Source organism: Rhodofomes roseus (assembly GCF_022264815.1).
Source record: "Rhodofomes roseus strain CIRM-BRFM 1785 chromosome Unknown C8Q71scaffold_25, whole genome shotgun sequence".
NCBI classification, from domain to species: Eukaryota; Fungi; Basidiomycota; class Agaricomycetes; order Polyporales; family Fomitopsidaceae; genus Rhodofomes; species Rhodofomes roseus.
This window is the reverse complement of record NW_025952981.1, coordinates 61,570-85,771: the sequence shown is the minus strand read 5'-3', so window position 1 is coordinate 85,771 and position 24,202 is coordinate 61,570. Positions and strand designations below refer to the sequence as shown.

Below are 24,202 nucleotides of genomic sequence, written 5' to 3'. Positions count from 1 at the left end.
GCGACAGCAGGAGGCGGGCTGCTTACGACCAGGGCGGGACGTGATTCGCCATAATGAACGACGCGAAATTGACAGCTTCGTCCGTGGCGGAGCGCCCGCGAAGCCGCGTGAAGACGCCCCAGATCAGACGCCCCTGAAGTGTCATCCGCGCTCCCAGCCTACCGCTGCCCATCGCGGGCCTAGGTGCCGTGCAGAAGCCTCCTGCCAGCTGCCACCGCACGGGCCTCGCTATCATCCCCATCACGCCTGCCGTCATCCTCGTCGGGACTCCTTGTGCGGCTGAAACGTGCGATCTGCATGCCCTCCTGCTTCTCCTCGCAAGGCGCCCACTCGCCTCCGAGGACGCATGCACATACCCGGCCACACACCCGCTTTCCAATCGTACCCGTCTCATGACATTCCGAATACAACAGTCTGCATCATGCCTACACTGAGCTTACACCATTTCGTCAGCACGTACGCCGCGAGCTGTGGCTTATGCAGCCTCGATCTCGGCGATGTACTTCTTCGAGTCCTCGTCCCCAGACGCCTGCAGAATCTGTAGAGCACATCGCAGTATTCAGTCGATGTGCACGCCAGTACTCGCGACGACGTACCTCGAGCAGCTTCTCGATGTACTTTGCGCGGGCTTCCTCCTGGGACGTGCCCTCCACCGACTTCCATGCATCCCTGCAGCGAGGTCGCATCATCAGCGCGTGGTGCCCACCGGGTTTATGGCGCAGGGAGCGTGGAGAAGCTCCCGAGCCCATCAAGGATAAGCGATGCGTGATCAGGCAACTCACCATTTCGCCTTGCCTACGAAATCGAGCATCCCAGGCCGGGTCGTGTTCACGTCTCCGACCGTGGCTGCCCGACGCCATCAGTCAGCGCGTCCGTCAGCCATCACTGCGACACTGCGCACCTTGCTTGTAATACTTGTAGAACTGCCGCCATCACGGATCCGTCGTGAGCACGACAGTGGGCGCGGGGGTGAGACGGTGTTACCACTCACGAATAGCTGGTCGTCCTGGGTCGGCTTCACGGGGCCGTCCTTGGGCAGACCCTGGATGATCTGGACAGCCTTCTCAAACTTGGTCTCGGACACGGACATTGTGGGCGAATACGGTGTGCGGTGGGATGTGGATGTGGGATCGAGGTGGACTCTGGCAAAGGTCGTCGCTTTGGGGAAGAGATAGAAATCAGCTGCGAGTGGGCTCGGGGATGGCCCGATATGTCGTGACGAGGGCAGAAGATGGGGTCGATGGGGCAGCCGTTTGCCCGTCCATCGGGGCGGATCGACGGGGCTGGCTGGGGAGACGGTTCGCACACGGCTGGCGACGAGCACTCTTTATGTTCATGTCGCGAGAAACGCCGGCCGCTGAGCATGCGCCGCGTACGCGTTGGGCGGGATTCGCGGTGCGGGCGCGCATTTATTCGAGATTTCCTAGGCACGCACAATCTTCCGCGCTCGATCCCGCTCGATCCCCGCGGCGTCGCGCGCGTGGTGCGGGCGACACCGAATCTCGCATCCGCTGAGCGCGAATCGGCGGGCTGATGCGCCTGCCAGGCGCTCCCGATCCACGCGTCCGTCCGCCAGCCACCCGCCCCAGTGACGTCGCGTCCGCCACCACGAATGGAACTCCGACAGACTCCGCGCCGCTACCCGCCACTGGGACCGTGATGACCGGGGCGGGGACGGTGACGCCCGCTGGGCCTGGCAACGCTGCCGCTGTTGTTCGCAGTCGCTGACGGACGTTCGACCGCCACCACATCCCACCGACCCCCGCATCCATGTCCGCCACCATGTCCCGCTCTGCGCCACCGCCCTCCCACCAGGAGGTGACGCGCAAACTCTCCATGCACTCCAAGCCACCCCCAAAGGTCCGTGTCCTTGGCCGCGCCTTATCGCGCCGGCATCTGTGCACTCGCGGTGCCTATGTCATTGTATGCTGTGCTCACCGCCGCCCGTGCAGAAATCCACCCTACAACCACCCACATCCGATAGAGACTCTGACTCTGAGTCTGTCATCGTCGCCCCAGAGGCGTCCAACGCCGCCCCGACCGTGGCCATCGCCGGATCCGCACTCGTGACGAGCCCCTCCTCACAGCCACCCGCGCTCTCCGCCATCGCAGAGCGCCGCGACGGGAGCGGCGAGGAATCAGAGGAGGACGAGGATGAGGGCGTGGGCGGCTGGCGGACCGTAGACGTAAAGAGGCCCCAGCGTGGGTCGTATGACGAGACGATGCTCATGTCAGGCTACCTCTGGAAGAAGGGCGAAAGGAGAAAGGTACTTGGCATATCGCGTCGTCCGCAGCGTCGTATCTGACGACTCGCCCTCGCCGGCCCTCGCACAGACGTGGAAGCGGCGCTGGTTCGTGCTGCGCCCCGCGCACCTCGCGTTCTACAAGACCGACGCGGAGTACAAGCTCCTCCGCCTGCTCGACCTCAACGACGTGCACACCTGCACGCCCGTCGCGCTCAAGAAACACTCCAACACGTTCGGGCTCGTCTCACCCACGCGCACGTTCTACCTCTCCGCGGAGACCTCCCAGGAGCTCACGGACTGGGTCAAGGCGATCAGCAAGGCGAGGCAGGCCCTTCTCGCTACGAACACCCAGGCCTCCGCTACTGCCCCGGTCCCCATACCGAGCTCTACCTCCCACCACCATGTTAATAAACCTCTGCACTCCGCGCCGCCGATCGTTGCGTCATCGCTCTCGCAGTCCCCTCACGGGCACCACCTTACCTCTTCAGACTCGGACGACGCGTCCCCGGCGCCCGTGAGACACCTCCAGGACCACTCCCCGGGCAAGGCGGGGGCGGTCAAGGATTCCCCAATAGTCGTTCTGTCCGGGTATTTACTAAAGTGCGGCTCGCGGCGTCACAATTGGCACAAACGATGGTTCGTCCTCAGTAGTGAGAAGCTCGTGTATTCTCGGAGTCATATGGTGAGTTCTGCCATTGAGCCCTCAGCCACAGGCCTAGACGCCATGCTAACATTGTCCGTGATGCGATTCTTCTGCCCGTGCTTCTGCCCGATCCATCGTGTTACAACGCTGCACAGGACACGAAGCCACATCGACAAGTACCGCTGGCCCAGATCCTCGACGCACTCGAGTACGACCTTCCCTCGCACCGCCACGCACCAAGCAGCACGGTCGCCGGGAGCGCGTCCCCTCCACAACAGTTCGCTGGCATCGGCGACGGCGACGACACGCACGGCCAGAATACCTTCAAGATCGTGACGACGAAGCGGACGCTGCTGGTCTGTGCGCCTAGCGAGGAGGAGGAGATCAAGTGGCTGAGTGCGGTGCGTGCGCTTATCGCGCGGCGATCGGAGGCTGGCGTCGTGCCCGGGGATGCAACACCAGTGAAGCTCGCCCCCGGGGCGCCCGCTGCTGGTGCTGGTCCGTCCGCGGAGGTTGCGGGGCATGCGCCTGGTACCCCGGGGAACGCGGTAGGCGCGGGCGCGAGCATGGGTACGGGCGCGGGGAAACGCAGAGACTCGTTCGCCCGGCGGCTCAGCCTGAGTGGGCGACCCGCGCTGGGGAGCGTCGTCGTGCCGCAGGAAGCGGCATCTGAACGGCAATCTTGACGCGGCGGCTCGGACGTAGTCGCGGACGGTGTATCTGACCGGCACAGCCTCGTATATCGTATCTCGTATTCTGCTGGATCGGGGACGCCCAAAAGGACGATGTCTGCGTGCGCTCTCGCGCGGGCGGCTGAGGGGAGTGCGCTATCATGATTTCGTGGGTGGATTTTGATTCCGTTGCCCCTGCGCGATGTACAGTAATCTGAATGGGTACCCTACGATATGGCCTCTAATGGGATAGCACAAGGAAGCGTGAGGGTGGGGGCGTCGACATTTGTCGTGCGTGGCTGGGCATCAAGGCTTCATTGGCAGGCCGCGTCGAGGAATGCTATAGAGGAATAGATTCGTAGGATCAGGTGCATTGTTGTGGACAGCTGCCCGTGGGGGCCACGGCGCTGGGCGGGATCAGTCCACCAGAGACACACAGGGGGGCCTGGGGTAGCAGGTAGAATGCATACCGTATCTGTCAAACTTCCGGACTTCTGTGATTGTGGTCGCAACATGCGAGGAGGTCGTAAGTTTACCTAAGCGCCGGGCTTCTCTTCCGATGGGAGTACAGCCGGGTGCGGATGGTGGCGTCGCCGCAGCGATATCATGGGAGCACGTCGCTGCAGGCGTTGTCGCCGCCGCATGGGGCGTCGAGCAGGGCAGTGTGCACGCACAGAGGTACTTGTGTGACATGTCGGGTACGACATTTGTCGCGGTGGCGATGGGAGCGCCGGGAAGCAGGCGCGGGGATGAGCCCGGCGGGGGAGCTCTAGACAGGAGCGGTCGCGGCCGATGCGGGTGGTGCCTTGGGAATCGCATGATACCACTCCGATCTCAGCGGCTATGGCTGCCTCATGACCGCCCGTGGCCAGCCACGAGGAGGAGGGGCCCCTGCGCTGGCTCGCTGCTGCCCTCCCCGGCGCGAAGACCAGGGTAGAGTTCAGCACTGCGCCTCCCGCGGACTCGCTCCCCAGTGCAGCCCGGGGCGGGCCAGCCTGCGCCAGCGGACCCGTGAGGACGAGTGGCGAGCTCGTCCCGCGAGACGCCCGCTGCGATCAGGCGCCGGGAGATGTGATTGGCTCTTGCTGGCCGGGTGGGTGCCGAGCGGGGGCAGTGCCCGCAGGACCCCGTCGGCGCTTAGGAGGGCGGGGGTGGCCGGGGGGCGGGCGACAAGGTTCAGTCGACGCAAAAGGGAAGTTGGGCGACACCTCCGTCCTCCTTCGCACGTCTCCCCAGCGCCCTGGAGTACATATACCAGTCCTCCTCCTACCCGCCCTCCTTGTCCTTCGTCGGTCGCCCCGCCTCTCCCCTGCCCCCCGCCCCACACGCTCCCCCGCCATGCCCGACGCTGCCCCGCCGTCCCCCAACAGGAAGCCCATCTCCTCTGTCTCCGCCGCCGCCAGGTCGCAGAAGAAGGCCGGAGCGCCCAAGCCGAAAGGCGCCGTCCGCGCTAAGTCGGGCTGCTACACTTGTCGCATTCGCAGGAAGGTATGTCGACAAGCGACGCGTCGAGAGACGCGCCTTTCGATAGCCAGATGCTCACCGATGTCTTTTTTTCGCGTTTTTTTTCACCTCTGTGGCGCACCCCTCGCGACGTACAGAAATGCGACGAGCAGCCCAACGACCAGGGCGCGTGCCAGACTTGTGTCAGACTGCGTCTACAATGCCTTGGCTTCGGTGCGAAGCGGCCAGACTGGATGAGGGTGGGTCCTCAACGCCTCTGCCACTCGCTCGGCTGTCGTCCGTACTAACGCCACATCGCGTCGCCCCTTTAGGAGAACAATAGTGTCACCGAGCTGCGAGACAAGATCAAGTCTTTCCTCGCTTCGCAGGGCATGATCAAGGGTCATTCGGGATCGGGGCCGCGGACAAACGAGCAGGAGCCTCAAATGCTGATCCTGGTCGAAAATTTGCGCAACGCTTCCCCGTCGAGCCCTCCCACTCCTACCCTCTCCGCGAGCTCCAGTGACGGTCATCGGCCAGTGGGCGGTCTTGCAACATCCTTTGTTCGTGACGGTTCTCACTACCAGCCTGCTCCTCCTCCCATGCAACACGAACCGTCGTACAGTGCGAGTGCGTGGCATCTTTATTGTTGTGTGCGAAGCTTGGTGTTGAACTTTTTGTGTAGGCTGGCAGCCGACGCTTCCAGACTTGGGCGGACATCACCATGACTCTGCGTTGGCGAGGAGCAATAACGTACTCCCGAACGTCAACGACATGCTCTACCCCCCGCCCCCCGCTACTATGTTACCGTCGTCCAATAGTCTAGTTCCCATTTCTTCCTCGTCGTCCTGTAAGACTCCGTACCGTTATTAGTTGTATTATGCATGTAGCAATTAATGCCCTCGTTTGTTGTCAGGGCTTGTCTCCAATGGCCCGACCACCCCTGTGACCCCTGTATCTGCCTATCCAATGTCAGCAGCCCCTCAGCCAACTTCCTACCTCGGTCCGGGTGCGGGTATGCCCAGCTCGTTTGGTCCCGCGTACAACATGTCCGTCAGCTACAACGATGACGAGCAAGTGGGCCGCCCTCCCGAACCTCCAATACCGCCATCTCTCAACTACGAAATCCAAATGATACCTACCGAGCAGACCGAACTTGTGCAGCATTACTTCCACAGTGTGCTGCCCATCCAGTATCTGCTCGCTGATGCGTCGATCTCGAACTTCATGTTCCGCCTCATCCAGAGGAGTCCATCGGCGAGGGACGCAGCATGTGTGCTGTCCGCACTGCACATGCATAGCATCCAATATCCATCGCGGTCTCGTACTCCCGACATGGCGGTCATCTATCGACGACTAGAAAACGCACTAGCTACCAAGCGGACCTACAACGAGGGCGACGCGATGGCAGGGCTGCACGTCGTGTCGACGTTCCTCTTTTCCGGCGGGCGGGGGCCGTGGGGCGCGTACCTGGACATCGCGAGCCAGTACGTGGACATGGTGCTCGCGGACAGGCGGTTCTACGGGCCCGAGGACGTGCTCAAGAAGTGCTCGGACAGCACGCGCTTCATCATCAAGACGACGATGTGGTTCGACGTGCTCGCGTCAGTGACGACGCTGCAGGTGCCGCGCTTCCTCGAGACGTACCGCCACCTGTTCGGGCGCACCGCAGGGATCGTCGGCGGTGGCGGTGCAGGCGCGGCGTACATCGACGACGGGCTCGCGGCCGCGCCGGAGCTGTCGATGCTGCCCGTGATGGGCTGCGAGAACCACATCGTGCTCGCGATCGCGGAGATCTCGAACCTCGCGCACTGGAAGGAGAGCCAGCGCCACCGCGGGTGCCTCAGCGTGCCGCAGCTCGTCGAACGCGGGCTCGAGATCGAGAACAAGTACCTCCACCCGACCGCGACGGCCTACGGCCGCTTCGACCCGACGCAGACGACCTCGGACCCGGAGGTCGCGCAGCGGCGGCGCCTCACGAACGACATCTTCCGCGCCTCGGCGCGGGTGTACCTGCACACGGTGCTCTCCGGCGACTATCCGTCCTGCCCGGAGATCGTCGCGGGCGTCACGGAGACGATCGAGTGTCTCCGACGCGTGCCCACCCAAAACGCGAGCGCGTCGCGCTCCGTGCTCAGGAGCGTCGTGTTCAGTATATGTATCTCCGGATGCCTCACGGACGACCCACGCCACCGCACCTTCCTCCTCCAGCTCCTCGAATCGCAGCAGGGCGATAATGTGGGGAACGTATCCGAGGTAAGAGCGCTCATGGAACAGGTATGGACCCGCCGCGAGGACAACCAGGGACGCCCCGTCAATTGGAGGGACGTCATGCGGGAGTCGCAGCGGGATTTGCTGCTATTGGTATAGACGTTGTGGTTTCATGCGCTCTCTTTCTCTTTCTCTCTCTCACTTCTGTGCTGCTGCTCTGCTCCTCTGCTTTCACGACACGCTACGTTCTTTTCTCACCACTCATCATATAGGAACCCAGTCTGTCGCTCACTGCACGCTTTGCCCCTTTTAATGCCCCTCTTCGTCGCCCATGGTGGGCCCGTTGCTTTCGTGTATCTGTGCATATCGCAAGCTGTGTCTACACACGTCGTCGTCGTCGTGCAATCCTCGGTGGTCTCTCGTACGTGCCTCGTCCATACCATGCTGTCCGTAGCAGATAGACTGTATTAATGGGCTTCTCTGTATCAATACCGCAGTACTCCATACCAAACTCGCAATACCACACGCGGCGTCTCGCCCGCTTCGTTTCTCCGGAGCTCCATTGGGCAATTCCGACCCTTGTGTGTGGTCGTGCGTGCTCGACAGGAAGACTCATTGGGACCGTGCGCAAGGATGGACCGTGCGTACGTCATGTGCCTGCATAGAAGCCCAAGGTTCTGCGCAGGCGTATATTTGACAGGCAGACTCGTGCTCCTCGCAACTAATGTGATGGCCCAAGGTCCGACGTTCGTCGGGCGCAGTGTCCGTGTCGAAGACATACCCATCTGTCCACCAGTGCGTGTCTCTGTGTCGTGCCACCATCGCGAGACCGTTCATTTCAGTCTGGCAGGCCGGGCTAGAACTCGTGCGTCTTATCGTCGTCGTCCCACGGCTTCGCGATGGTCGATAGCCAGCCAGAACCACGGCCTTGAGGTCCACTGGTCTGTCATGCGCAGCCTGTATGACGACTCCGACTGCACCGGGTCTTCGAGTGTGGTCTGACACGACTGGCTGGCCACGCTAAGTTGACGCTAAGGTCAGTAATTGTGTTCTCTTCCCACTTCCTACTGCTCCCGGCGCCTGTGACTCCAGGCGAGGAGGACGTGCAGGCCCCGGCGAGGCATTGGCGCCGTTCTCTTCTTCGTTGCGAAGCCAGGGAGCTTCTGTGCATCTTCCGAGGACGGGCACTAACGGGGACGCATCTCCAGGACAAACGAGCGACTCGGCCGTGGACTCCGACATGTTGCCTATTCTGCGCACGGGCGCCTGCAGGTGCGTTCAGTATTGTATCAATCTGTATGTCGAGCTGCCACCACAGATGGCGATCTGGCTAGCCTGGCGTAGCGCCGGTGACCCCGGAGGGCGACGCCCGTTTCAGGCCGTCTCTCCGCCACCGATGATGAGTTGATGGCCCCTCCGCGATTGCAATCGGTCCCTCTCCACGATCAGTCTCGGGACAGATCACTTGCTCGCATCGTCCACGGTCTGCCTGCGTCGTTGGCCCTCCAAGTCAGTCAGGACACAGACATCCAGATACTTATCTATCATAGGCCGGTCACATTCCCGCCTCGAGGCTCGCAGCCTGTACGGAGCTGTGCACGCAAGGCGCAAGGCAGTCCGCCCGCTTTCCTCTGCGGTCGGCCCGCCGGACGAGGGTCTCCTCCGCCGACTTACCTCAGCGCTATAACGAGCCCCAGCCTCTTTGTCAGGTAACCGACGGGTCCGGCGACGACGGACATCGCACGGCAGTTCCGTCCTCCTCGCTGTCTCAGATCGGGGGACGTCGGACCTCCCATCTTGCTCAGCTGCCGTAAATGGCTACTCACGGTCACCCCATTGGTCGCTTCTTTATGACTTTGCGTGGTCATCATCACTGCGTTGCGATGCCAGCCAATCTCATCTTGCGCGTTAATGCACCCTTGCGCGTTAATGCGCCCCTCGGCGGCTTTCATACGTATTTGGATCGCCGAGGCACCAGCTGCCAAGTGACCGTATATGTCTCGTCATCCTTGGACCTCGCCCCTCATTTGTCTAGTACGCTACCTTCGTCTGCTCGAACGAGCCCTCTTCCCCGAGTCCGCGTACTTCACCAGAGATGGACCCTGCGCTACTACTGCATCGCTCGCACACGGCGATATACATACATCGCATGGCTGCTTCGGACCTACTAGGTGACAAATGAACAGTGGCATTGTCAGCAAGTACGCAGCCTGTATGAAGCCGTGCCACAGTCCACTCACTATCCCCTCCTGAGCGCCTTGCCGAAACACGCCTCTTGAACCTTCCAAGGTCCTCCCGCGCTCCAGACCATAGCTCTCATCTCAGTGGCTCGCTGCGATGGCAGGGATCCTCGCACTGTCAGCTTCAACGCGGCGCCCATCCGCTTTTGTCGCGCCCGAACGACGTAGCAGAGACTTCGATTCTTTCAGCCGTTTGCATTTGAAGAGCACGGAACAGTGGCTTGTGTACTTAAGAACGAGCTAGCTCGAGGTTCCCGCGTGAGTACGCCCACGAGTCGACTGAGCCCGCCCCTCTGCCCACTGTGCTGCGTCACCATCTCGCCCCGCATTGGTCGTCCGGAGACCTCGTCCTGGACATCAGCATGCGCAACAGAAGCGCTGGTCGCCCCACAGAAGATAGAACAGATGCCTCGAGGATGTGAACGACGAAAGAGGCATGTGGGCCCGGCACCGCATCGCGCGACGAGGACGGAATGCTGTGCTAAGCCGGCCAAGTCGCCCCAGGCGGCGAGGTCGGGCGGGGTACGGCTATGCAATCCTAGTATCCTCGAGGCTCGCTAGCTGCGACTCCGAGTACGCGGAGGCTGGAAATCCGGTCGGGCGGCTTACACACTTGCGGTCGGCAGAGGATGGAGAGCCGAAGGCCTCGGAGGGATGGGTCTGGTGACGCGGGCTCGAAGGTGCAGCAGCCTCGAGCTTGGCCAGGTAGTCATTCGCGGGTGCGCAGAACGTAATCGCCCCCGCACTGTGCGGTGCAGGAGTCGCGTACAGGCCCGCGTCGAGGCAGGCGTTGTGGCTTCCGGATAAGGTAGGCCTTGTTGTTGGGGGCATAGAGACCATCCATCGCCACGCGATCTTCACGATCGGTGGCAATCTAGGTACCAGATGATGGCTGTTGCCGGAAAGGAGATGCACGCGCACTTTGGACTCGATAATAACGGTCTGCCGCCTGCCGAAACGTGCTCGACAATTGGCTTGAGAGAATTTGTCTGCCCGATTCCGACCGGAGGCTTGGACGCGCGTCGGTGTTGGCCGCGTGGTCGTGTCGGAGCCCGAATGTGCAGCCACAGCACATCTGTTCTCTACGCTGCCAGCTGGCTCGACCGTGACAATAGCAGGAGGATTCGGTGCTGTTGGTCGAGTACGTCGCGTCCGCATCAGAGGTAGGTGGGAAGCCGGGGGAGGGCGACTTGGACGAAAGCGGTGCATGTCCGAGGACGAGTGTTCCGCAGAGGGGGACAGACGCACGGACTCCGCGACATAACGGGGCGAATGGACGCTGTGCGTCTACGGCGGTGTAGTCCAGTACAGGAATGTTTTGTCCCACGGACCGCATTCGTACGCCCTCTCCTCTGCAGATCACGGAGAAACGCACAGCTCGCGCGGGATCCGGCTGAAACACATGGTCCGATGATGGTCTATTCCTCTGCACTTGCTGAACCGAGCCTGGGGACCCTTGGTGACGACAAGCTTCTGGCTGTCCGCCAGGCGAAATCACATTTGTCACCCTTCATGTACAGGTAGAAGTACCATCCTCCTACTCCCGTTTCTTTTTCCAGCTCGAATTGCCGACCCCTCCGCCCTCCACCGCCTCCTCCTGTCTACTGTCCCCGTGCGCGCCCCACCGACAGTGCACACACTCCTACTTAACATCTCCATCCGCACATCCCGGGAGATCGTCATGGCAAGCAACTCTGGAACATCCGGCTCACCCGCGAGCGGCCCCAGCCACCTACCGTCTCCAGAGGCCTTCTCAGACACACCCTCCTCCAACGCCTCGCCTGTCTCCGCGCCTCCCTCGCTCTACATGGGCCGCGCATCAGACGAACCAGACTCGCCGGAGGAACAGCGCAGCATCAGCGACGCCGCGCGCTCTGCCGCCTCCGCCTCTGGCCTCCGCTCACATTCCGCCGCCGGCAAGGGCGGGTGCTGGTAAGTACCTCCTGTCCTCGGTGCCGTGGCGGAACTGATGGTGTCTCGGTCGATCGTTCAGGACGTGCCGTTTACGCAGAAAGGTACGCGTGCTTCGATCACTGTAGTCAGTGCGTCCCGCCACATGAGTGATCTGACCCGACTCCGCCCCCATAGAAATGCGACGAAGAGCAAGAACAAGACGGCGGGCCCTGCAAGACCTGCCGCCGCCTGGGCATCGAGTGCTTGGGCTGGGGCGCACGCCGCCCGGACTGGATGCGCGTAAGTACTGCGCCACATCAACGTCGGCGGCCTGCGCTGACCGCCATCTCCCGCGCAGGACAAGGAGCGCGTCGCCGCCTACAAAGCGAGCATCAAAGAGCAGCTCACCCGCGCAGGCCTCATCCGCGGCCAGCCACGGGCCAACTTCATGCAAGCCGCCTCGTCCTCGCCCACCATCGCCGGCGCCGGGCCCTCGTCCCTCCACCGTCACTCGCCGCTTGGGGAGGCGCGCTTCCAGCGGCCGTACCCGTCATCCCGCAGCCGTCACCCACCCATGGCGTCCATGTCAGGTAAGCCGTCCACGCCTTTGTAAGACTCGCTCGGTCTTATTCGCACTCAGGGTCTGCCAGCGCTCGGACGAGCCCCACCCACCTACAATATGACAACACCTCGCCTGGGGCCGCTGCCGTGTTCCCCATGAACGACCAATACCAACAGTGGACCCCTTCATACCCGCACGCGATGTCCCCTACGATACCCGTTCCCAGTAATGAGGAATACACGTCCTACTTCCCCTCTCCCGCAGACGCGTCCGCGTCCCTGTCTGCGTCCATGTCCGTGTCGATCAGCGCGCAGCCCGCGCCGCTGCCGCCCGCAGCGAACGAGATCTCGGACGAGAGCTACGTCATGTACTACTTCGAGAGCGTCCGGAAAGAGCAGTTCGTGTTCGCCGGCAATTCTCTCACGAACACCCTCTACTCGGTGCGCGGCTTCTTCTTCGATCGTGTGCATCTGGCAGATCCTGAACTCGCGCTCGCGCTTCACAGATCGTCCATGCAGATCCAAAAGGCCCGGTCGCCAACGCTATTTGTGCATTATCTAGTCTACATTACATCCGCGCACGCATAGCGAAAGGTCTCGAGCCAGACACGAACCCCGACGACTCGGTCACGAAAAACTACTACGAGAGCGCCCGCTGGCAACTCGGCAACGCGAGACACCTCCAGTACTCCGACACAGACGCGATCGCCGCGATTCTGCTCGTGAAGTACTCCCTTCTCACAGGTGGCCGTCGAAACTGGCAAGGCGAGCTCGAAGTCGCCTGCGACTGGCTGGCTGCAACACGGATCCACGAGGAGCAGAATCCCAAGCTTACCTTGATGAACATGACGCCTGTTGGTAAGGCCGCTGCGAAAGGCACCATGGTGAGTTGTTATCCGCACACCCGCAGTAGGAGTTGGAGCTGACAATCTGCCGTTAGTGGATCGACGTGCATGCCAGCGTCACCCTCGGGACACCCCCGCGCTTCCTCGCGCTCTACCAACGGCTCTTCGGGACCGGAGGGAGTGGCTTCTGGGCGAACTCGCCGCAAACCGATGTCCGCATGGATCTACTCACCGGGTGCCCGGACGAGGTCGTGCTCGCGATCGGCGAGATCTCTGCGCTCTCGAGCTGGAAGAACGCGGAGCTGCGGCGGGGTGGGCTGAGCGTGCGCGAGCTGATCCGCAAGGGCTCGCAGATCGAGACGGGTCTGCGCCAACGCCCGACGCCGCGCCAGCCGGGGGAGGGAAACCTAACGCCACTCGATGCGGGCCTCGCACAAGCGACATTGGACCTCCACCTCCCGGTGCCGGGAGGCATGCCCACTCCGTCGTCGTCAACATCTTCTGTGAGCATGCATAGTCATACCACTGGCATGCTCAAGGCGGACGCGCTGCCGCTCGTCAGCGAGCTCTGGAGAGAGGGTGCGATCCTGTACCTGAACACTGTGCTCAGCGAGAACCTTCCCAGTGGGTTGACCCACCTTGTGTATACGTCCACACCGACCTGACCATCTCCGCTTCGCAGATGTACCTGAGATTAGTGAGGCCGTGGCCAACATCGTTAACCTGCTGCATCAGCTGCCCACGTCCTCGTTCGACCGCTCCCTCATCTTCCCGCTCTTCTTCGCTGGTTGCATGTCCGATGACCAGGGGGCGCGCACGATGGTGAAGCGCCGTCTGCTCTCGATCGAAGATACCTTCGGCAACATCTACGACCTGGTCGCGCAGATGGAGAACCTCTGGGCGACCCGCATTATGCTGATGGCAGAACATGGCCCCGCCGCCATCGTCCCCTGGCGCGAATGTCTCATTCGCGGCTGGGAAAACCGTACCGTCCTCCTCCTATAATGGCTATGCCGCCCATCTACACTCACGTGACGAAGCCCTGTATTGTAGTTGTGTTGCGCTGTCCCGTTGATTATGTTTTACCTCATCTCGTCTCGTCCTGATCTGATGTATTAGAATTAGATGTATGCAGTCTATGTAATGAAACAACGTTATCGCACCATATCCCGTTGGCCAGGCCATTGCGTGAATGCCGACAGATGTTTGCTTGTGTCAACGATCGAACCTTGACAATGCCGCCCGATGACGCACACGAGCCCAGATGAGCTGTGCCTCGCGCGAATGTGGCGGAGCCCAGCGGGTAGAACTGACGCGTCGGAGAATGTGGTCGCGGATGCCTGCGCATGAGGTGCACGGGTAGCGGGGAGCGGAGGAAGAACACGTAGCGCGACAGCAGCGTGCAGGCAGCACGGGGAAGAGAGGAAGGCGGACGGGAGGCAGGAGGAGGGGAGGAGGGAGGAGGATGGAGGGCACTTTGATTCCGAGCTATATAGCTATTTCCCGATCAACCGGCATATAGCAACAGCCAATCAGCGGGCGAGAAGCGGGCGCTGGGCGATGGCGCTGGGCCGGCGCGCCCACATCCTCTGGCGTGCGCCCTTGGCGGAGTGTTCCGCGCCCCGGTCTTACCCCGTCAAGTCCCCACTGCCAGGCGGCTCGCTCATGCGTGGAACCGCTCGCTGGGACCGCCCACACCTCCTCCAGCGGCCTGCAAGCTCCTCTGACACACGCGAGCGGACAGCGCAGAACTCACCGTGGGACCTCCACGGGTCGTGGCAACTCACGCTGTGGCTGGAACATCGCGCTGGTCTTATACGTGCTGCACCTCGCCGCCCCATGTCTGAGACGTCCGGCGGCCACGTCTGTCCGAGTGGAAGATTTGGGCGTCGGACGGCTCTTGCGGCGTCCAGAGTGGGCCCGTCTTAGACATGGAGCGGCCGCGTTGTGAGCATTCCAGTCATTTGCTGTGCTTCTGCGTCGGGAGGCGATGTGGAAATGTCAAAATCTGTGGCTACGACTTGATGGATGCAGCGTGCATCTGTCGCTGGGTGGCGCGAAAATCGTCTGTGGAGGCTAGATCGCCCTCTACAACTGATTCCTGAAGGCCCTTTTGCAGCTCCGAGGCCACGTCCTGCATCCTGGCAGTCGTCATGCCTGTACCGATCCATGGAACATGCGAGGCAGTGTTCACATGCTGGTGGCCAATGCCCGTTTCGGCAATGCAGGGCGCGCAGTTCTCGCCGTCTCGTGGATCGCGTCCTGGTGCTCGAACCTACTACCGTCTTGGGGGAATCCTCCGCGGTCACGCTGTCCTCGCACACCTCGCGATCGCTAGCGTACACTCGTGCTCGCCTTGTCAGCTCAGCTACTCGAAGAGGTGCACACTGCAGCCCAGCCCGTGCTAAAGCTCGTTAATAGCTTCGGCAAGGCCTGCCAGCTTGATCTCATCCGTCAACGATTATTGCGCATCATCCAGACGAGCAGACTGCATGGTCTCGCGAGTCGCGACTCGTTTAGCGAGAAGGAGACACCGGGGATTACTACTTATACTCTTCGTGGCGCAGTCAACTCCTTGCTGCCGTGACAGGCTGCTGTCTGTCAGGTGGATGCGTTCTGGCGACTGAGACACACCGACATCATCGCGATTCCGTGGAACAGCATTACCTCTTATGTCCCAGACTAATGATATTTCCTCACTGGCAGCCACTTTCCTGGCTATCGGGCCTCGTCTCGGAACACATCCGTCCTCCAATAGACCGTCCAAGCTGCCATCACCGCTCATCCTCTCATCGAAGTCCCATCTCGGGATTCTAGCTTCCACCGTTCCACCTCCTGGCCAAACATGCGGGTCGTCGCGGGCCCTCGCACCGGTCGCCTCCACTGACCACGCCCTCGCCTACCTTCGCGCTCACGCACGGTCGCGCCCTCCGGGTTCCGCTCGTCCATCCGAATCCACAAACCCGTCCTTCGACGCCCGGGATCTCGATGCTACGATCGGCGCGGTCGGCGAGATCAGCGCGCGCCGCTGAGTTCGCTGCGACTTGACTTCATGGGCGGCGTGCCAGTGCGCTCCTGCTAACTTAGTCCGGCTTGGACAGGTTGGTTCCTGGAGGCCTCGAGCTCTGGCTCGGTGGCTGGCGGAAGAGAAAGAAAGGCAAGGGCTACTTACTCCGATCCGTCGGATTCCGAGTACACCGGCGAGGTGCCAGCGCGCTACGCTGGGTGCGGTCTGAGAATGGTAATGGACGCGGGATGGGTGGTCGTAACTTACCTGTGTTTGATCGTGCATCCTCGGTTGCTGCTGCGAGTGCCGCAGTCGACGCATTCTAGTATTCTGATCTTGGGTATTTTGGGATGCTCAGTCGGGTTATGCACAGGTGCTTTCCTTCCCTAGTACGGAGTAGTAGGAACTTGGATGTGCCTGGTACGTCTCGGGTATGTACCACCTCGTATCGTTGGGACAGGACATGACTGATTCCCTTCGTGCCAAGGCCTGCCTCGTACAATGTGCCGTCACCGAGACTCTGTTCGTCGGGCACTGCGGTACGTATCTTTCCTGGCGTGTCACGAAGACACCCGGACATGCCTCGGGCACATTCCGGGTGGATCCTGAGACGAGGTTTCGAAGTTTGGAGTCCTTGCAGTTCGCCCTGGGTCTGACTGAACGTGGTTTGCTGCAGCCCCAGTCCGGCTAGGGCGGACATACACGGTGTCCATGGACGAGACCGACCGCGGCCACAGGCCTGCAAATTACTTTGTGGCATTCATCCCGAGCCCCTGCTGGACACAATCAAGCAAGGCTACATTCAATCTTTGCGATAGTCCATTGCGCGCATTAGCGATGCATCAGCCTTGGAGACGTCTTCGTCGCTGGCCGGGAAGGCCATCTTGCGCAGTGATGTGACTACGTGAAGATGTATCACAGTATGTATGCCTCGCCATCCCCAGCGGCGTACCAAACGATGAGTTTCGTCTCTTCGAGCTAGAACTGCACAAGTGCCAGGGGGCAGTACTAGTACCATCTGCCTCAGCAGCATTAATGCGGCAACGGTGCGACGAACACATAGGGACTCGGATTGGGCCACATTCGCCAAAGTCGCAGTTGACCACATGGTACATTACTTGTGGCGTACAACAGAGCTCCGCGTGTAAGCTACCTTCGCAGATAGCAAGAGCCTAGGCATAGACAGATTAGGACCTATATACACAGAGTAGGCGAGGCGGGCTTCCGAGCCAAGTGATGAAGGTCAATCGATGTCCCAGGACACGTTGGTACCAGTGTTCCAATACGTATCGCGCGAGGAAGGATAGCGTCGTCATGCTTGGCGGCCGTGCAAGTAACCGCGATGCCGTCTAGATTGTTGATTATAACCCTAAGCCTACCCCTACAATGGCACCCAAATCATGCCCATGTCAATACACAACGCCGGATTGGAGGTAACCTGCAAGGTCTTCAGAGCCCGAGTCAACTCATACGCAGCATATGGTCAGTCATGACCGCGTATCTGTAGAACTCCCGGAGATATTAGGCCGCCCCAGACATGTGGGCAATCCTCGCGCAGGCAGCATGCAGGGCGATGATATCAGGATCAGGGGCCTGGATCACCTGGCCGTCGATATGGAGGCTTCTAAACACAACTTGTGGCTGGATGCGAAGCCGAACTTGAAGGTACTCCGGACCTCGATAGTGATTGACGGCATAAGTATCGGACGTGACCTGTTGTTGTGCGTCCGAATCATCGTTCTGATCCCAGCACTCGGCTGAAAGTAACGGTAGATGGACATACCGTGACAGGAGTTAACCATAAGTTGAGGCAATAAAAAACGTCATACGGGTCGGAGGACGATGTGAACGCATTCTTGGGAATCTGGAGGTTTTCACCACCAAGCACAGCGTCAGCGGCAAACCCTCCGAAGTGCCCGAGCATGGCTCCCGCTGTCTTGGCGCAGTCGAACTGAGGGGAGCTGAGATGGATCTAAGGAATCTGAGTGTTGTGTACACACCTTGGCACGGACCTGCGTGGTAGTTCTGGCTTATGATATGTGCGACGTTTGTGTAAGTGAACTGCGTGAATGAATCGACAGTCGGCGGCTTGCTGGTCATAGTTCACGTCAATGCGACCGGTGAAGACACAACGGTGATTGTCGCGAAGCAAGGTCTACCAGGCATGAGATTGATGTAATGTACAAAGAAAGAGACGAGGACGCTCATCAGCTTGCGAGGATGAGAAGCATTGCTAGACGACGACCCGATGAGAGACGGGTCTTGCGCAGCGGCAATGAGACGCTGTGAAAAGGGTCAATAATGGCAGACTATAAAGAGATACACACTTACAAGTGTTGCTAGAGATGCTTCGATGCTGTAAGTCAGAGGAGGCCACAGGACAGGGTGCGAACTGATCCAAGGTCGCCTCTTGCCCTGTGAGATGGAAGCGATAGTCTGATCAGGTGTTAGCAAGAAATGTGAATGACGATGCTATCATACTCACATACTTGCCGAAATCAGACTTACCCCAGTGCTCCATACGCGCTTCGTGATGCTCGCGATGTTGACGAGAGCGGCGGAGTCAGGCTGTTCGGGCAGGGAGATGAGTGAGTTCGGGCCGAGGTAGCCGCCGAAGACGAGGAGAGACGAGGTGTTGAGCGGGGAGAGGGTATGCCAGGCGACGGCCGGACCTTGAGATGAGGAACAGTTTGAGCAGCCAGAGACGTAGTCCCATGGCACGGAGGAAAGGGAGAAGGATGATGTGAGAGGGAGAGCGAGCATGTCGTTTACCGGTGGTGCGGACGGATATGCATATTGATTGTACTGGTCGGTCCCGCCGCCCTGGACGAAGAGCACGTCGTCGAGCACGGCGACAGCTTGCCCCCATCTACAGTTTTCGTGAGACACTGAAGTGGAAAGTCGAACTTTTGCGTACCTGGGATCGGGCTAGTACGCGAGGCAGAACTCACGCACGAGCCTCGCGCGAGGACGACCAGGCATCGTTGTAGGTGGTTGCACATGTATACAGTGTGTTCATACAGTTGTCGTCAAGAATAAGGATAGTGTGTCGTGTGGGTCGTGATCTCAGCGAGAGCGTAGAGCTAAGCGTAGGAGCAATGATCAAATGGCGCTGGCTAGAGCGCGTCCTGGCCTCCTCGCAGCACGCGGCGCCACCGCCGTCCTCTTGGGGAACGGTTCAACATCTTATCTTATCCGGCCTCCTCGCGTCAACGGTCAGACTGCCATCGTCAGGCCTTCAGGCCGGGTCTCCTTCCGGCCTGCGTGCTTCGTGTTCCTGATTGAACAAGTAAGTAGTACTGTAGCATGGGACGCACGTAGGATTGTTTGCAGGCACGGTACTCACAGAGTCAAACTACTGCTTGGAGGAGGAGAGGTTTCCATTGAGCCGCAGTAGCTACGTTCAAAGTTGCTGGAGCTCTGGAGCTCCAGAGGCTGGAGGCTGGAGCTCGCCCCCGGCAAACGCCGTCAACCGCGCAACAGCTCTGGCATCGCCTGAAATTCCCGCCACAGTGCGCTTAGGTAATCCCATAAGCTGTGGCGCTACCAACTGGTCTGTACAACGTCCTGGGAAGGGGTTTGTATTATATTTGTCTTCAAAAAGGGGTGAGGATGGTCTGTCCGTACTTGCTCCAGAAGCCGTGACCCTCAAATAATAGCAGCGGGTTCTACACACTCCCGATGACATTGGTATACCCGATTAGGCCAACGGCGCTTACCCCAGACGTACCTGCGCATTGAAATAATCCATGCTTGATGTGCGATGCAGAGTAAATGGGACACCGTACACGTGTAAAAATAAATGCTAGATGTGTATGGAGGCCTGTTCCAAGCTGCAGGTGAAGCATGTCGTACTGTGCAGGCGAGGGTCTTGCTGCTTAGTCAGCTGCATCCCGTAATCAAACCTGCGAAGGGAAAGTGAGACGCTTGCTGTCAAAAGACCTTCGCAGATACACGAATAGCTCCTAGGTGCGGTGGTATGCATAAAATCTTATGCATCTTCGTGCAGTTGTACGCAGGGAAAGGATAACTTGTCGCGGTCGAGTCACAGACGTCACGCGCGCGTGACGACGGCAGTGCGCTGTGGCGGCATGCTCTGGAAACGCCTGGCGGCAAACCCCGAGAACCGTCACCTCCAGCTCCGGGCTCCAGCTGGAGCTCCAGAGCTCCAGCAACTTTGAACGTAGCTAGTGTACGTCTACTACACGTGACACCCGACAGCGTTCACTACTTACATGACAGAATCCGACCCAAGCGGCCCCCTCTACTAACGTACTCTATTCGACAAATAACACGGCGTAGGCGCAATGCTACAACAATCGCACACCCCGGCCCACTGGTCACTAGCATAGTACTAGTAACCGGGCAAAAACACAGTGGGCGTTAGACATGGTAGTGGATCCGCGCCACAGCGACTAGTGACTGCGTGTCACGTTCGCACTTGGGTTATTGTGACACGCGAGTCTTACAGTGGACCGATGAACAGAGCTTTATCGAGGACCGCCACGACGCTCGTCCGTTGACACGGTCAACAGCCTCATATAACCCTACGCTGCAAGTGCGTTGAGCGCGACCCACAACGTCCGTCTTCTGGTCAGGATGACGGACTCGGAGAACATAGACACGTAAGTCGCACCGCAGCGGGAGTTTCCCGTCTAATTCAGCTTCTGGTGCAGGCTCTGCCGGTTAAACCCCGATGTTCTTCTAAGTGTCTTCGAGCATTCGCTGCCTGACGGCGGATTGCGCTCACTGTCATCGTCGTGCCGGTGGATTCGAGAAGAAACCATGCCTGTACTCTTCCGACGCTGCCTGGTCACTGTGGAAGAGCCAATCTGCGCAGATAGGTTCCTCCCGCAAAGCTTGTGGCCCTATGTATAGTGCGTACAGACCGGAAACTCACATGCACGACACTGACAGACCCATGTGCTTAGTCACCTTTCATTGCTAGACGAATGTCCTGATCGCGCCGCCGCGAGACCCCACTCCTGGCGAAAAAATCAACTGCACTTTACCGACGACCCCTTGTTATGTGGCACCATGGACCCCGAGTTCCTCAGAACCACGCTGCGAGCCATGCCTCGCCTACAATCGATCTCACTGGACTTTATGTGCCAAGAGTCACATGGGTTGGGGTGGGATAGCCTAGCGGCCGTCCTCTCAACGCCACAGCTCCGCAGTTTCACACTTGCTCAGTTTATGTTCAGTCCGCGACATTCCCTCACGACCGACAGCGTCGAATGTCTCGCTCCGCTGACGACGTTCCGACACGAGCAACGTGTCTTGCGCGGCGAACTCCGTCGTTTCCTCTCCCAGGAGGCCGCTCTGGGCGTGGTGATCGGGAAGCTGCGGCATACTCTCGAATGCCTTCTACTTGCTAGCGAGGTTGCGCCCTTCAGAACCCTAATGGCCAATCAATGGCCACGCCTCATTGAACTTCATCTGATTGGTGACTACTATCCGAGCCCGGACTCTCAAATCCCGTTCGTCACCCTTTTTGCCGAGATGCCCAAGTTGCGTGTCTTGAAATTGGAGCTCGCTCTGCACGAGTATGTCGGCAAACAAAACCTACAGCTATGGCCCTTTGATCATGAAGCACGATTCCCGTGGCCAGACCTCATTGACCTAGTCGTTTCGTTCCCGAGTCCCGAGGATCGCATTTACTCCCATCTCCCCAGATCGATGCGACGCTTGTTGCTGCCATGCACCCCACACCACTACTTCTACTCCTGGAAGCTGCACGGATTGCAGCATCTCCATTCACCCATATTGTACGCTACGGAGATGCTAGAGATCCTCGCAAACGTTGATGCCCCTCATCTTGACGAGCTCCGTTTGGAATACCGTGCGGACGCCGCAGAAGACGAACTTCTGGCCTGCGTAGCCCAGAGGTTCCCTCAGCTCACATCATTGGAGATGCATCGATTCCGATCATCCGCTGGTAGTAGTGTCACCGCTGTGAGTCGCCATTCGTTGACTGCCTGCGGACAGATCTAATTGCTCCCGCGTAGACCGGTATTGGGTTGCGGCTAGCAAAACTCGAAAATCTGCTCACGCTGCGACTCTACGACGATGCTACACCTCACTCCAGCTTTGCGACGCTGCAGCAAAATGCGGCTGTTATCGCAGATAAGCTCGCGTGCCCGGACGTCAGGCTGTGGTTGTTGCAGGTCGGCAACGAGACCCTCTGGTACCCGTTTCGCCTTGTAGCACAGCAAGGTATCGACGAGGAACCGCGGGTAGAGGTCGACCCGCTAGGCCACAGCGTAAGCGTGTTGACCGTGCCATTAATTTCGCAGATGCTGACATCGTTCTTAGGGTGTGCGAGTGTTTCCTTACGATGATACTGCACTATACAGATGATTATGCTGCTGTTCCATATACAGCACGTAGCAGGTATCCTTTCTTTACGTGTATGGTATGTTGCTCATGTATCCCCTACTCAGTACTATCTTCTATTCATCCTCGAATCGTGAGGGGACGGCATCCGGGTCAGTAGTAGTCGAGCTGACTTAAATCTGTGACATCACAAACATTTACGCCGCTGTACGACCTCCCACTCAATTGCCGTGCCAAACTAATACTTTCTTCCAGATAGCTACCAATTGAACACCATCTTTCAGCAGGTACAAATTCAACCTGTGATCAGTCAACGGAGTTGAGTGCTCCACTCGACTCACACTATTGACGCTTCCGGTGTGGCGCTCTACTGCAATGCTGGAACACGACGGCATACTGCTCGAATACTGCGTGGACGTTGCAGAAGACGACCTCCTACTCTACGTGGTCAAGAAGTTGCCTCAACTGACCTCCTTGGAGCCTCATCGCTTCACATCACGCGATGGCGATAGTATGAGTATTGTGAGTAGCCTTTCATCATGAACATTCTCGCGAGCGAACACTAATTGATCACATGTAGACCGACGTGGCTCTGCGGCTAGCAAGTCTCCCAATTCTGCTCGTTCTGCGGGCTTATCTGGAGTTTGGTCATCCTTCTCGCAGCTGCGCGAAGCTGCCGCAGGGAGCAGCCGTCTTAGCACGCAAGGTCGCGCGTCCTGGTCTCGAGTTGTGGTTGCTCCATCATTCTGGTGGTGACGGTGCAGTCTGGTACCCAATCCGACTCGTAGCCGAGCAAGGGGTTGACCAGGAGCCGCGAGCGGAAATAGGCCACTTCGGTAATGGTGTAAGCATACTTGCTGTTGTGGTCGACCTTGTAGACACTGACATCCCATTAGGGAGTGTCGGCATATCCTTTCGATTACTGGCTGTCACATTGCGCGTTCATCTCCACATCAGTGCCATACGCATGCTGTCGGGCGGCGTAATGAAGCTCGGAATTTCACTGACGGGCTGACGTGCGACGTCAACTGTTTCAGGCTCTTGGAGTCAGAGACCGTCGACGTCGACATGCAGCTGCTTCAGCACGCTTTACTTGAACGGTCTATCTTCAGTAACTTATGATGCTGCATCAGGAGGAAGCACCGGAGGATCGCAAATACGATTTTGGCCTCCAAAGCTGTAGAAGGATACACGTCGAATCTCGAGTACGAAGCGCATATGTCATTCGCTCGCTATACCATGAGACCAAACAGGGAGAGGTTTCGGTAAATCCAGCGCGCTGCGTTGGACGTTATGTTCTGAAGTAAGACATGAGTATCCTCTGCCTTGAGGTTCGCTGACGCAGTCAACAGTTACATGCTCTCTGTCACCTTTGGTACCCGCACCGGGTCTGTCGCGGACCCTCTCGTCAAGAGGGCTCTTCCATTGGGTATGGAGTTCATGCGACTGACAGGTGAGTCGCTCCAGAGTGTCTCCGTAATCTCTACAGTATTCATCCGTCTCAAGGACCGTGGTCCAATGCGGTCGACTTCATCAAACCTCTCCAATGGATACCTACCGGTACTCGTTCGCGAGGTCGCAAGAGACTTCCTGGACGTATACGGCGCGCCGATGGTCCGTCTCGTCAAAGAACGCATGGCCTCCGGCGAGGATGTCCCCGACTGCCTCGTCAAGTCCCTGCTTGCCTTCGAGAAAGAGGAACAGTTGAGCTGGACCGACATGTGCATGCTCACGACCGCCTTCGCTACTGGCGGCTCGCACTGCTTGGTGAGTACACTTCCGACATCATCTGGGGTCGCTCGGTGCTGACTATGCATAGACGTCCGGGACTATTCAATGGTTCCTCGCATTGATGCCTTCCCATTTGGACGTCCAGACCAGACCAAAGCACATCAGGAACTGGATCGCGTTGTAGGGCGTTCGCGGTGGCCCACGCCCGAGGACGAGCCGTGGTTGCTTTATGTACGAGCCATCGTGAAGGAAGTGTAAATCCCATTTATTGTCGCGTTAGGGCGAAGCCCTATGTAGACATGAACTGCCGGGGTACTGTACTAGTATAGTAGGTCAAAACGTGGGGTCGACGGGAACATTGGCGTGACAGGAGTC

General features: G+C 59.3%; 9 protein-coding genes across 9 annotated transcripts; 6 read left to right on the top strand and 3 right to left on the bottom strand.

Moving 5' to 3' along the window:
- Window positions 1-475: 475 nt before the first annotated feature.
- On the bottom strand, window positions 476-1,090 carry C8Q71DRAFT_715128 (acyl-CoA-binding protein; the record flags this gene model as incomplete). The annotated part of the gene is made up of 5 exons (XM_047921022.1): window positions 476-538; window positions 597-669; window positions 783-846; window positions 902-923; window positions 992-1,090. 5 exons carry the CDS (start codon window positions 1,088-1,090, stop codon window positions 476-478), a joined length of 321 nt encoding a protein of 106 aa, XP_047774650.1.
- Window positions 1,091-1,770: 680 nt separating this feature from the next.
- Window positions 1,771-3,575, top strand: C8Q71DRAFT_715071 (PH-domain-containing protein; the record flags this gene model as incomplete). The annotated part of the gene is made up of 5 exons (XM_047921017.1): window positions 1,771-1,930; window positions 1,987-2,267; window positions 2,335-2,928; window positions 3,045-3,387; window positions 3,442-3,575. The coding sequence occupies 5 exons, from the start codon at window positions 1,771-1,773 to the stop codon at window positions 3,573-3,575; spliced, it is 1,512 nt and encodes a 503-aa protein (XP_047774649.1).
- A 1,323-nt stretch (window positions 3,576-4,898) lies between these two features.
- On the top strand, window positions 4,899-7,373 carry C8Q71DRAFT_715263 (fungal-specific transcription factor domain-containing protein; the record flags this gene model as incomplete). The annotated part of the gene is made up of 5 exons (XM_047921029.1): window positions 4,899-5,048; window positions 5,162-5,263; window positions 5,336-5,619; window positions 5,750-5,828; window positions 5,991-7,373. The coding sequence occupies 5 exons, from the start codon at window positions 4,899-4,901 to the stop codon at window positions 7,371-7,373; spliced, it is 1,998 nt and encodes a 665-aa protein (XP_047774648.1).
- A 110-nt stretch (window positions 7,374-7,483) lies between these two features.
- C8Q71DRAFT_289959 (uncharacterized protein) lies at window positions 7,484-8,141 on the top strand. The gene is made up of 2 exons (XM_047917580.1): window positions 7,484-7,635; window positions 7,712-8,141. Exons 1-2 carry the CDS (start codon window positions 7,527-7,529, stop codon window positions 7,909-7,911), a joined length of 309 nt encoding a protein of 102 aa, XP_047774647.1. The 5' UTR covers window positions 7,484-7,526; the 3' UTR covers window positions 7,912-8,141.
- Window positions 8,142-9,683: 1,542 nt separating this feature from the next.
- C8Q71DRAFT_289738 (uncharacterized protein) lies at window positions 9,684-10,899 on the bottom strand. The gene has a single exon (XM_047917579.1). It carries the CDS (start codon window positions 10,661-10,663, stop codon window positions 9,983-9,985), a length of 681 nt encoding a protein of 226 aa, XP_047774646.1. The 5' UTR covers window positions 10,664-10,899; the 3' UTR covers window positions 9,684-9,982.
- Window positions 10,900-11,135: 236 nt separating this feature from the next.
- C8Q71DRAFT_861560 (fungal-specific transcription factor domain-containing protein) lies at window positions 11,136-13,758 on the top strand (the record flags this gene model as incomplete). Its single annotated transcript, XM_047927922.1, has 8 exons — window positions 11,136-11,386; window positions 11,448-11,469; window positions 11,543-11,647; window positions 11,706-11,937; window positions 11,988-12,349; window positions 12,415-12,792; window positions 12,849-13,377; window positions 13,436-13,758. The coding sequence occupies 8 exons, from the start codon at window positions 11,136-11,138 to the stop codon at window positions 13,756-13,758; spliced, it is 2,202 nt and encodes a 733-aa protein (XP_047774645.1).
- A 4,209-nt stretch (window positions 13,759-17,967) lies between these two features.
- Window positions 17,968-18,714, bottom strand: C8Q71DRAFT_289677 (uncharacterized protein). Its single transcript, XM_047917578.1, has 4 exons — window positions 18,678-18,714; window positions 18,246-18,629; window positions 18,092-18,196; window positions 17,968-18,043 (listed from the first exon to the last, which is right to left on the bottom strand). Exons 2-3 carry the CDS (start codon window positions 18,521-18,523, stop codon window positions 18,124-18,126), a joined length of 351 nt encoding a protein of 116 aa, XP_047774644.1. The 5' UTR covers window positions 18,524-18,629; window positions 18,678-18,714; the 3' UTR covers window positions 17,968-18,043; window positions 18,092-18,123.
- A 1,497-nt stretch (window positions 18,715-20,211) lies between these two features.
- On the top strand, window positions 20,212-22,272 carry C8Q71DRAFT_289349 (uncharacterized protein). Its single transcript, XM_047917576.1, has 5 exons — window positions 20,212-20,385; window positions 20,437-20,637; window positions 20,692-21,715; window positions 21,769-22,023; window positions 22,076-22,272. Exons 1-5 carry the CDS (start codon window positions 20,360-20,362, stop codon window positions 22,118-22,120), a joined length of 1,551 nt encoding a protein of 516 aa, XP_047774643.1. The 5' UTR covers window positions 20,212-20,359; the 3' UTR covers window positions 22,121-22,272.
- C8Q71DRAFT_910554 (uncharacterized protein) lies at window positions 22,163-24,011 on the top strand (the record flags this gene model as incomplete). Its single annotated transcript, XM_047929097.1, has 6 exons — window positions 22,163-22,303; window positions 22,352-22,618; window positions 22,677-22,940; window positions 23,230-23,399; window positions 23,449-23,863; window positions 23,916-24,011. Exons 2-6 carry the CDS (start codon window positions 22,472-22,474, stop codon window positions 24,009-24,011), a joined length of 1,092 nt encoding a protein of 363 aa, XP_047774642.1. The 5' UTR covers window positions 22,163-22,303; window positions 22,352-22,471.
- Between the last annotated feature and the right edge of the window lie 191 nt (window positions 24,012-24,202).